Source organism: Dipodomys spectabilis, unplaced genomic scaffold (assembly GCF_019054845.1).
Source record: "Dipodomys spectabilis isolate Male_0828 unplaced genomic scaffold, ASM1905484v1 ptg000001l, whole genome shotgun sequence".
Classification (NCBI taxonomy): Eukaryota; Metazoa; Chordata; class Mammalia; order Rodentia; family Heteromyidae; genus Dipodomys; species Dipodomys spectabilis.
This window is the reverse complement of record NW_024870678.1, coordinates 33,478,046-33,490,755: the sequence shown is the minus strand read 5'-3', so window position 1 is coordinate 33,490,755 and position 12,710 is coordinate 33,478,046. Positions and strand designations below refer to the sequence as shown.

Here is a 12,710-nt window from a genome sequence, read left to right as displayed (position 1 = left end):
GCATAAAGACCCAGGTAGCCAGCGGAGGTCAGCACCGCCTGCTCCCCACCTTATCTGGGCTGCTCTTCCTGAGTGCTGTCCGTCTCCCCTTCCTGCCACATTGCTTTGCAGCTTGGGGCTTTTGGTGTTTCTCCTTTCCGGTACCCTCAGACCCCTCTCCTCTGAAGAGGGTAAGCCTCTGGCCATGCTGTTCACAGTCTCTCTCGTGGGAGAGCCTCTACCACGTGTCCAGGGCAGGCCTTGCTTGCCAGCGACACATTTTCATAAAAGTAATCTATCATCTTTCTATCCTGCCGTATCCTGTTGTTCAGATATGTTCCTGTGAGTCCTCCATGCCTACTGTGTGCGTCTCCCTGTAAACGCACCAGCAGAAAGGCCAGGGTGTTTCTCCCCTCATGAAAACCTGACCATCTAGATTGAGTTCGGCTTTTGTCAGTGAGAAGCTCCCATTTCTCCATTAGGGGTCTGAGCCTTTTGCAGAATGTGTTCAGAGAGAAACACACACTGAGGCAGAGGTCTCTGATGGTATCTCCTTCCTCTGCCAGCTCCCAAGATGGAGATGAGAACGCACCTGAGCAGGGGTGGAGCTGACAGCTTTGTCTCCCGTGGGAGGAGGAAGGGGTCAGAAACCACAGACTGCTCTGCTGGTTGAGCACCAACATTGAGATTGGAGACAAGGACCTAAAACAGAAGCTCTTAAGAGAATGAGAGGTTGTTTCGAGCCTCCAGTGAAATTGTCCTCTAGCTAGCAAGAGCCCAACCACAGCTTCTTCTCTACCCCTTACCGTGTGGCCATTTACTTCATCTCAGTCCTCTTTTTTTCCTGTAAGACTTCCATTAGGCTTTTCTTGAGCTTTTTATTTATTAATTTATTGGCGTTTCCAAAATGGATATATCATGTGTTACTTTGGAAGATGCAAATATTCACAATATACAAAACCCAAATTCAAATTAATTTTTTTTCTGTTCTTCGTGTATAATATATTCAAATGTTTTTCAACATTTTACAGATGAATAGAAGATAAAGCATCAATATGTCCCATTTGTCATTTACTAAAGCATTTATTAAAGTATAGATATTATTTATACCATGCTATTTTCTCTGGTTCATCCATACACAGCTAACTTATTGTTTAAAGGATGGCACAGTCCTCCATTGAACTTAATTCTTCTGTTTAGGTTTTGATATTATAAGTACTGTTTCCATGAACAGATTTTCATACAGTTTTGTATTCATGTGTGAACAAAAATATTTTGGGGAGGGGGAAAAACAGTGGAATTTACATGTTGGGATTGTTTTGGGGATAAAATGAGAGATTATTTGTAAATCTGCCACGGTGTTGTTTGGTTGAGAGAAGAGCTATGTTGTTGAATAAGAAGGAAGCAGATCAGAATGGGTGCATTAAATATCAGGTCATCATCATGATTTTTAGCTGAGTAAATAGAACGTGGTAATCGAAGATACATGCAAACCGCTAGCACCCAACGAAAGACACCAGGTCACCTGGTGTCAGTGTGAGCTGAAGAGGGGAGTCAGCTGATCTGAATTTGTTCTCTGGAGATTGTAAGTAGTCCACATGTGCATGGCAGACCACCAAGCCACTTCTTCCTGAAATCAGGGATTCACTGTGTGCATTCACTGTGCCTTTTCTGCTTATTTCTCTTAATCCAGCCTGCTTCTCTTACTTACAGGGACAGATGTTAAAATTCAGCAGCATGGCTCCAGACTTAGACCGCCTCAATGAGCTGGGATACCGGCTACCCCTGAACGATAAGGAAATCAAAAGGATGCAGAATCTGAACCGCCACTGGTCTCTGGTCTCTTCTCAGACCACAGAGAGATTTAGGTAAAGAAGATACTTTGGTCATTTACTCCAGTTGCCTTTGTTTAGTTCTGCTGTGACAAAGCAGCAAAGACTGGGTTGCTAAAAAAAAAAAAGAAATTCATTTGGTCATGGTACTGGGGTCAAGGAAGTCCAAGGTCAAGTTTTCAGCAGATTTGGTTGCTTAGTGAGGGTTAATTTCTGCCTCCAAGATGGCGCCTTCTTCTCTATTCTCCAGAAAGGAGAAACCCTTTAGCTGAGCACTGCTGGTTCATGCCTGTAATCCTAGCTACTCAGGAGGCTGAGATTTGAGGATCACTGTTCAAAGCCAGCCCATTTAACCATCAGAAAACTGGATGAAGAGCTATGGCTTATAGTTTAGCGCACTAGCCTTGGGCGGAAAAACTCAGGGACAATGCCCAGGCTCAGAGTTCAAGCCCCATTACCAACAAAAGGAAAGAAAATAAGAAAAAAAGAAAGAGAGAGAGAAAGAAAGAAAAAAGAAAAAAAACCCCAAATCCTCACATGGAAGAAAGCTAAAGGACTAGAGAGCCAATAGTTTAACACCATTCATGAATGGAGAATCCTCAGGGTCTAATCAGCTCTTAAAACTCTATTCATACTACCAGCTCATTGGCCATTAAATGTCAATTCTAGTTTTTGACGGGGATACTTCCAACTACAGCATATAAATAGAATAGAATTTTATATATTTTTAAATTCTAAGACCTCCCAGGAACTGACGGGGATACTTCCAACTACAGCATATAAATAGAATAGAATTTTATATATTTTTAAATTCTAAGACCTCCCAGGAACTGACAGCATTTGAACTGAAAGTGGAAACTCAAATGATAAAATAATTTACCAGTGTTTATTAAACATATACACGAGTATATGGTGTTTTTGTTGTTTATTTGTATACAATTTAGGGCTTGAACTCAAGAGCTTGAGCTCTGCTTGCTTTTAAGTAAGATTATATTCCAAGGATGTACATAATTTGCATCATTTAAAAATGTAATATTGTAAACTTTTTACTTTTTAAGCTTTTTAAAAAAGCTTATGTTTTGTCAACATGAATACTTTGTTGTGGTTCATAGGATTGGAGGTGGAAAATATTTAGTCTAGTTTTATACACCAGAGATAGGAGGAAAAATAAATTGTCATTCCTGGTCCTTTTGTCCTGGTTTCAGCAAGTTGCAGTCATTTCTGCTACAGCATCAGACTTTCCTGGAAAAATGTGAAACGTGGATGGAATTCCTGGTTCAAACAGAGAAAAAATTAGCAGTGGAGATTTCTGGCAATTTCCAGCATCTTCTGGAACAGCAGAGAGCACATGAGGTGAGTTCTGTTAGTAGTCTTCAGGATGACAAGGAAAGTGAAGGAGTTTTTCAAGACCCTGTCAAATGTCATGCAGGAAATATAAAATTTTGCTCCCTGCCTGCTCAACCAGTGTGTCATTTCTGCTTCCCTGCGTGAGCCTGAGATTGTGAAGCCTTGGTTACAATTGGTCCAGTTCTCTTCTTTGTACTCATTCATACTTATTCAGTCATGGCTGGCCACCATCAATAACACAATGCAATGAGTCGTGCCTGAATTGGGGTTCAAAGCTACTTCCTGGGGAAGGGAAGAAGGAGTGGAGAGAGTTATGTGGTTTAAGGTGAATCACTTGAGAGACTATACTTTGATTAAAAGCAAAGTCTTTGGTACAGGAATATTGTTTGTTCTTTTAAAAAGTAAATATGAATGTTATACCAGAAAATCAAATTATCAAATATCTCTAGGTATACCTCTTGATAAAATTGAATTTTTATGGGAAAGCACCTGTGGAAACCTAGATTCCAATGACCAGGGCTTCCAAACAAAAGAAAAGACAGAAAGAGAGAGACAGAGAGACAATGAAATACATGAACTGGAGATAAAAGACTTATCCAAGAGTAGAGAAAAATACGAACCAGAGCATGACTAATAAATACTGGCTAAATCATTTTGCTGCATTTTTTAAAAGGAACTAAAAAATTGTGAGATATCGTTAGATCTAATTGTTCTGAATTGACCAATGAGGGACCATTATGAGGCTCAATTCATGCCACTGGGATGGTGACAGGGGAAATAGAGAACCGCTGCTGATGGGAATGCAGAATGGAAAAGTCTACTTTGAAAGATACTTTGGCAGTTCCTCAAAGTGCTCAACGCAATTACCAAGAAACCTAGAAGTCCCACCCCTTCTTTATGTTCATACCTATATAGATATGACTATATATATGTATATATATGGGTACATATATATGAGTATGTACATTTAAGTTAATATGTATGTATACATATATATATGAGTATATATACATTTAAATTAATATGTATGTGTACATATATATGAGTATATGTTTGTATACATGTGTGTATGAGTGTATATATGTGTGTGTGTGTGTGTGTGTGTGTGTGTGTGTGTGTGTGTGTGTCTTTATTTATATGTTATTATATCCTCAAGATGAATGAGCACGAGTCCACTCAAAACCTCATTCAAGTGCACTGTTCACATTGTTCATAATGTTATAAATGATAGCAGGCAAACATGGAAGCAATTCAGATGTCCACCAACTGATGAATGGATAAATGATATTTTATGAAGTAGGCATAGTAGCGCATACCTATAAGGCCAGCTCTTGAGTCAGGAGAATAGAGAGCTTGAGGCTAGCCTGGGCTCTACTGTGACACCCTGTCTCCAAACAAAGCAAAAACAAACAAATGCTACCAATTAATGGAATATAATTCAGCCCTAAAAGAGAATCATACACTTGTACACACTGTAATGTGGCTGAGCCTTGAGAACATGACCCCAAGTAAAAAAGTCCCAAGGGGCTGGGAAGGTGGCTCAGTGGTAGAGCGCTTGCCTTGCATGCCTGAGGCCCTGGGTTCGATTCCTCAGCACCATGTAAGCAAAAAGAAAAAAAGCCAGAAGTGGCCTTGTAGCTCAAGTGGTAGAGTGCTAGCCTTGAGCTGAAGAGCTGAGGGACAGCACCCAGGCCCAGAGTTCAGGCCCCACGATTGGACCCAAAAAAAAAAGTCCCAAGTGACGACATGTTGCATGATTCTACTTAGGTGAAACACCTGGATTTGGCAATCCAGGCGTAGAAACACAGAGAGGAGTATTTGCTCAGGGTGCTCATTGAGAGGGAATATGGAATGGTTTGTAATGAGTCCAGAGTTTGTTTGGGGCCTGGTGAAAATGTTCCATAATTGAAACATGATGATGGTTGTACAAGTAGGAAATAGAATTAAGACTATTAAATCCAGCCTTTATTTTTTCATTTATTATCTGGCAGTACTAGGGTTTGAAGTCAGGGTCTCATGCTTGCTGGACAAATGCTCTACCACTTGAATTACACCTCTAGCTCAAATCAGACATGTGACTTGTGTGGATCGAATGGCAGGTGAGTTATACTGCAGTAAAGCCGTTTGCAGGGTGGCCTGATGCAGTTGTCTCTGCTACTCAGATAGGGGAGGCAGGAGGACTTCACGAACCTGGGAGTTCATGGTCAGCCTGCTCAAAGTAAGCGCCCATCCATTTCTAAAGGAAAAAGCCAGAAATAATTTAAGAGACTTTTTAATTTATTTTTAATTTATTATTTTGACTAATTTCTTCACTGTTCGCCATAGGTCTCAGGATCTCATGCTATAGTAGCAGGAGATTTACCACACTGAGCCATTATTTCTTTATTAGAGAAATAATTTTACTAACCTAGTTACATTAAAAAACAGCGTGGACAAAAAAAAAATCAGAACACAAATTTGTACATTAACTTACTCATTCCTTGCTTTTGAAAGAAAAGATGGACAGGTAAGCATACTTGGTTTAGTCACTTGGTTTTATAAATTCCTAACCAGACTTTCCTTTCAGTCTGGCTCATTTAATACTGTTTTTTATTATTTATTTATTTATTTATTTTGGGTTCGGTCATGGGGCCTGACCTCTGGGTCTGGGCGCTGTCCCTCAGCTCTTCAGCTCAAGGCTAGCGCTCTATCACTTGAGCCACAGCACCACTTCCGGCTTTTTTTTTCCTTTTTGCTTATGTGGTGCTGAGGAATCGAACCCAGGGCCTCATGCATGCGAGGCAAGCGCTCTACCACTGAGCCACCTTCCCAGCCCCTAATACTGTTTTTATTATCCTTAAGGAGTTGCACAGAAGAGTTTCAATGCAACGTGTCAGCTTAGGAGTACGGTACATCAGGAGGAAGGCCACCCTTCTATCATGCCCCTCCGTCTCGCCCCACCCCCTCAAGTTTCCGGGTTCCATTTTCATATATGCACATTAAGTAGAGTGACTGTATTTGCCCACCACCCCCTCCGTTTGCCACCCCCTCTCCCATTGACCTCCTCTTCTCATGACAACACAGGTTTCAACTTGCTGGCATTCATTTTGTTAAACTATGAGTGAGTTGTTTAAAAGCATTACACCATTGCAAACCTATCTTAACTGATGATTTTTTAAAAACATTATTCCTCCACTGCAGACTTAACATACATCCCAGTACTTTTTAATCACCTTGTTAAAATGAGAAACGTTTTCAGTTAATTAAGGACTCTAAATAAGTGTGCACTCTCTCTCTCTTTCTCTCTCTCTCTCTCTCTCTCTCAATTATAGTTATTTCAAGCTGAGATGTTCAGTCGTCAGCAGATTCTGCACTCAATCATTGTTGATGGGCAGCGTCTTCTAGAACAAGGTCAAGTTGATGACAGGTAAGTCTTTGATAAATTATTATGAAGAAAGGTTGCAGCAAATTAGTCATTTTCTTTTTAATGTGATTAGAAGGCATCTATCCAATCTTCCTAAGGCAATTGTACTATCATAGAGTCTTAATAATTGGAAGGAAAGGCTTGTCCAAATCTCGGAAATGAGTGAGCATTGAATCTTTGTAGAGAACTGCTATTATATGATATGAAGGACAGAGGGTAATTGGAAATCACCTAGCCAACCTTTGCTAGTCATCGGTAAGAAGTGGAATTAATGAATAGATCCGAATGAATTGTATGCGCGGTTTGTAAACAGATGCTTCTAATATTCTCATGCAATTACAGCAATTGTATCCTCAAAGGAGCATAGACATCACTAGTCCAGGTCGCTGATTTAGACATGAAAGACCTGAGCCCACAAATATGAACAGATTTGACCAAGGTCATGGAACTCAGTGACCACTGAGTCAAGCTTCATGCTCCTGTGTTGGGAGTAGTCAGTTCTGCATTTACACCATCCAGCATCCCTGGACTGGGCTATATCCTCCAGGTTTGAAAATGGCTTTCCAACTTAAATCCACTGCATCCAACCTGAGATACTTCTTCCTCTTTACTGTTGTGAACAATTATCTAGCAAACACAGTCTCTCTTCTCTTAGATTTTTCAGCAGGCAAAATGGCAGTTTCTTTAATGGTATTTACATTTCCTAGAAAGGAAATTGTGTTTATCTCATCAGTCTCCATGTTTATCGCTGAAGAATTTACCCCACTTGTTTTATTATACTTGAACACTTTTCCCACGTTTCGGGACAGTAGTTGGGATTATAATTAATATATTTGCAAGATATATGAAAATAAATCAGTTTTATGGAAAATTTTGCTTTTCATGTTTTGGAAGCAGTTCTAGTTTTAAGTGGATATGTTTTTGGAAGTACATGAAAGATTTTCTTAGTTAAGTTTGGAAAAATACAATGTGATGTCATATTTATTCTATTCTAAGCAAGCCAGACTTAAATGTGAAGCCTACTGAAAATTTAAGGCTCTCAAAAGTAAACAAATTCAAATGCAATTAACTTTTGTTTTAAATGTAATTAACTTTCATCTTTTATTTTACTATCCTTCAGCCAACTCCCTAACAATATCATAAATATCCAAGTCATTTAGTAAAACAAAATTTAGAATTTCTTCACAAGCCAACATCTATTAAATCTTAAACTGTTACATTTTGGAAAAAAGCACCAAAGACATGAAAATGGGAAAGTTGGACATGAAGACAAAGAGTTTTTAAAGTTGCACATGAAAAAAGAAAAATCAGTTTAGCGTCTGTTGACAATGGGAAGGTTCCAGATGACAAATGTATTTGTGTTCAAGAAATTAATTTGTGAGGTTTATTTTGTAGAGCTTTGGCCGAAAGAGATATATTCCCAAGATGGCAGGTAGCTTACGACAGCTCGATTGCACACAGCAAAGACCAGGGCTCCAAAGAGACCCCAGATGCTTACTTGGAATACAAAGCAATATGCGTGGATCTGCTCATGCTCTAGCTCTTCTCATGTTTCCAATTCTGACATTCCACATTTTTGTAGTTGACAGATGTTCACAACTTCAAAGAAATGCCGTGAAGCTCACGCATCTAGGTTCCAGTTGATTGCTTTATCCTCCTCCTTTCTCACACTCAACAGGACAGTGACTTTGACCTACATTTGTTTTCACCCATGCTGAGACATGCAGACGTCTCCCATTTGTCAACACCAATAGTCTAATGCTTTAGATTATTTGCAATAGACCTAGTGGCAGATCATTAAGTAGCATTTGCAATTTGTTGTCTTCTTTCACATCTCCTGGCTTGCGATGGTAGAGAATGTGCACCTTGGCTAATCAAGAAGCTTGATCCTGGATGGTGGTTACTTATTGTGTGATTCTTTCTTCTGCAGGGACGAGTTCAACCAGAAGTTGACGCTCCTCAGTCATCAGTGGCAGGGAGTGATTCGCAGGGCTCAGCAGAGGCGCGGGATCATTGACAGCCAGATTCGCCAGTGGCAACGCTACAGGGAGATGGTGGAGAAGCTCCGGAAATGGCTGGTGGAAGTGTCCTATCTTCCTCTGAGCGGTCTGGGGAGCATCCCCATACCACTGCAGCAAGTGAGGGCCCTCCATGATGAAGTGCAGGTAGGATGCATGAGCACCGTCCCTCAACCCTTTTCTGTATCTCCACCGCCCGCACCTCTGCTCTGCAGGACTGGAGTCAGTCGCCTGGAATTGGGACAAACGTTGTTCTGCATCGTCAAGGGAAATACGCAAAACGGTTGTGTTGCAATTCACTTTCCACGGCTATGGCTTGCAGCTCCATGTGGAAAGCAAGGCAGTGGCCAGGAAGGGAGATTTTGCACTGATTATATGAATGTGACTTGGAAGCAGTTTACACATTGAGAGTAAGCACTCCAGGAAAGAAAGCAGGGCTAGAGGTACATGAGCTCTTTGTTTTTGTTTTTCCCAGCCACCCTATATTCTCACCAGCCTGGGAATTGGGGTCTTACAGCTCATGAGACACAAACCTCTCTCCTTCCCCAAATGCTCTCATCTTCCTCTAACGCAGCATCCTGTGCATAGGTTTCTCCCTCTTCATTTCCCCTAAGTGAACTCTTCTGCAGAAATGGCTTCCACATGCCACTGCTAGCAGAGATGGGGCAAGTTGGAATCCTCTGGTCACATTCATTCACCTGCTGAGGTTTCTTACCCATGTATCCCAACTGCCTGTCACATTTGTATCTGTGTGCATGGCAGAGGGACTGGACCCTGTGGCTCTCCACAAAGGCTGTGAGCTCTGGGTCGAACGTCCCCAGTATCTTGTGTCCTCAGCCTCAGGAAGGGCCCTCATAAGCTCTCTGGACTATCTGTGTAGGAATTTGTGAGCCATCAAAGAGCTCTTCTCTCCCTTGGCGCCACTCCCCCCTGTCTCATCTAACACAAGTCTGTAGCCATCACTTTCAAGAGTCTCCCAGGATTTCTCTGCGGGGTAGGTAGGCACCTTCTAACCTGTCAGCATATCCAGTACACGTCCTCCTTCCATCCCCCTTCCTACTCCACTGATAAGTGTGATGTTAAAACTTTAATCCAGAAGTGGAGGTGTGGCTCAAGTGGAAGAGTACCAGCCTTGAGCAGAAAAAGACACCAACTAGAAAGAGCACAAGGCCCTGAGTTCAAGCCCTGGTATTGGGGGGAAGAAGATTATTCTGCTGGGTGCTCTCCACACTCATAATCCTAGTTATTCAGAAGCTACTCAGGCCTTCCAGATCTGATGGTCCTGGTTGCAAGGCTAATCTGAGAGAGTCTCATTTCCAATTGGCCAGCAAAAAGCTAGAAGTGGAGATGGCTCAAGTGGTAGAACACCAACCTTGAGTGAAAAAGCCAAGCAAGACTGAAAGGCCCTGAGTTCAAGTACAAACATATTACCCTTTCCTGCTTCATGTTATTCCTCATGGCATCTGTCATATTTACCATAAGAGCCAAATCCCTAGCTGGAAATGGTAGTGTCTATAATCCCAGCTCTCAGGTGTCTGACCAACAGCTTCCCAAACAGCCTGGGCTCCCAGTGCAAGACTGTCTCAAAACCAAACAGAAAGCTGAACAACAAGAAGAACAATAAACAGAACAACAACAAGCAAGAAACCCCAAATTCCTGTGAAAACATGCTGTGTCTCATCTTCTGCCATCTTGAATGTGTTCCTTACTCCAGCCACAGAAGGCCACACTTTTGTTGTGTGTCCTGGGGCTTGTAGGACCTGGGCACTGTCCCTGACCTTCATATTCAAGGCTAGCTGCTCTCTCCCACTTTGAGCTCCAGCTCCATTTCCAACTTTTTGGTAGTTAATTGTAGATAAGAGTCTCATGGAATTTTCTTACCCAGGCTGGCTTTGAACTGCAATTCTCAGATCTCAGCCTCCTGAGCAGCTGGGATTACAGGTGTGAGCTCTCTCATCCCTTCTGTTAGGTTTTTAAAAAGAGGTATCCGAGTAAGAACAACAGCACTCACGTGGTATTCAGGTAAGGGCTAGGTTTATTCAGTAGACCTGCTGGGACCAGGCAAGGGTGGCACTCCACGTGGCTGGCAAAAGAAAGAGGAAAGAAAGGAAAGAGAGAGAAAAGAGCTAGAAAAGAGCAGAGAGAGCAGAGAGAGCAAGAAAAGAACAGAGAGAGAGAGTCTGGGCCTGGGCTAGGCCTTATCTAGGGTATGGGCGGAGAAAGGTGTGGCCACATCAAATTCAGATGTGACCTCCGCGGCTGCAGATGTGACTTCTCCCAGGTGTCCCAGTTGCCTAGGTAATGCAGGTACTGGGTGGAGACTTTGCTGCGAGGAGGGTGGAGTCTGCTAGCCATTCAGGAGCGGACCTTACACCTTCTTAATCAGGTCACACTGTATGTTTTGTAAACTCTCGTTCAGCATTTACCACTCTGAGGAAGACGCTCAGCGTGCCCACCCTACACTGTGTCCCTCTGTGTTCCCCGGATGTTGGTCTTTTAGATAACAGGTTTCATGTTGTATCATGAGTATATTTAACTGGAGGGCAGAAAAGAAGTCTCTCCCTGAGTTCTCATTCATTTTAGACACTGTTCATTCATACATAATGTAGCAGCTCAGTAAATGAATGCTTGCTGATGAAGCGTACATGCTATATATGAGGGTTAATTAAAGCTATTCACTTGGTACCAGTGGCTCATGTCTGTAATCCCAGCTACTCAGGAGGCTGAGATCTGTGGACTGTGGTTCAAAGCCCAGCCTGAGCAAGAAAGTCCATGAGACCTTGATCTCCAATTAACCAGCAAAAAGCCAGACGTGGAGCTGTGGTTCAATTGGTAGAGTGCTAGCCTTGAGCAAAACAGCTCAGGGACAGCAGTTCAAGGCCCAGGACTGGAATACACACACACAAAATCTGATGAGGGTATAGGTGGAGTTGGAGTTGGGAAAGATGGAGGAGAACCATGGAAGGGGTAACATTGCTAAAACACATTGTGCTCATAGACCGGAGTTTTTTGAATTGAAACCTTTTTGTACAACTACTCAAAGATAATAAAACAAATAAAAATGTATGGAAATAAAAATAAAGACAGAATAGGGAAGTGGTGGGGAGGAGGTGGTGTGATGATGGTGTGAAGATGGTGTGATGATGGTGTGATGATGGTGTGAAGATGGTGTGATGATGGTGTGAAGATGGTGTGAAGATGGTGTGATGATGGTGTGATGATGGTGTGATGATGTTGTGATGATGGTGTGAAGATGGTGTGATGGTGGTGTGAAGATGGTGTGAAGATGGTGTGATGATGGTGTGAAGATGGTGTGATGATGGTGTGATGATGGTGTGATGATGGTGTGATGATGGTGTGAAGATGGTGTGATGATGGTGTGAAGATGGTGTGAAGATGGTGTGAAGATGGTGTGAAGATGGTGTGATGATGGTGTGATGATGGTGTGAAGATGGTGTGAAGATGGTGTGATGATGGTGTGAAGATGGTGTGATGATGGTGTGAAGATGGTGTGAAGATGGTGTGATGATGGTGTGAAGATGGTGTGAAGATGGTGTGATGATGGTGTGATGATGGTGTGAAGATGGTGTGATGATGGTGTGATGATGGTGGTGTCTTTCAGTTCAAGGAGAAGGTGTTCCTGAGGCACCAAGGAAGCTACATCCTGACCGTGGAGGCCGCCAAGCAGCTCCTGCTCTCCGCCGACAGCGCAGCAGAGGCCTCCCTGCAGGCCGAGCTCACCGAAATCCAAGAGAAGTGGAGGTCAGCCAGCATGAGTCTGGACACGCAGAAGAAAAAGCTGGCCTTCTTGTTGAAAGTAAGCGCTGGGAAAGCAGCCCTTGTAATACTTGTGCTATTTCCTCTCCTTATCTTCCTGCAAAACCAACCTTGCAGGATCATTGAGCAATAAATACCTCGCAGGATTGTGATCCTCTGTTTCTTATTTAAGACTTTGTCCTATCTTGCATGAACTGGAAAAGTTTTCCAAGTTTTAGCGCTTTATCTTTCAGGAAAATCCCCAAGCAAAGTAATTTAAACTCTAATAAGGCCATCCAAGCTCTGAGTTCTTCTGATTAATGGCCACTGCTAAGCCTTCAACTATGTGATGACTTTATAAAGCCAGACCGAAAT

General features: G+C 42.3%; 1 protein-coding gene across 1 annotated transcript in view; it reads left to right on the top strand.

Annotated features, from left to right (window-relative positions):
* Positions 1-12,710, top strand: part of Syne1 (spectrin repeat containing nuclear envelope protein 1) — a 385,765-nt gene that overhangs the window by 313,703 nt on the left and 59,352 nt on the right. The window contains exons 120-124 of the mRNA XM_042700560.1: positions 1,693-1,847; positions 3,017-3,164; positions 6,470-6,564; positions 8,492-8,726; positions 12,202-12,396. Of these exons, the coding sequence (XP_042556494.1) occupies positions 1,693-1,847; positions 3,017-3,164; positions 6,470-6,564; positions 8,492-8,726; positions 12,202-12,396 (828 nt within the window). The remainder of the gene's footprint in view (positions 1-1,692; positions 1,848-3,016; positions 3,165-6,469; positions 6,565-8,491; positions 8,727-12,201; positions 12,397-12,710) is intronic.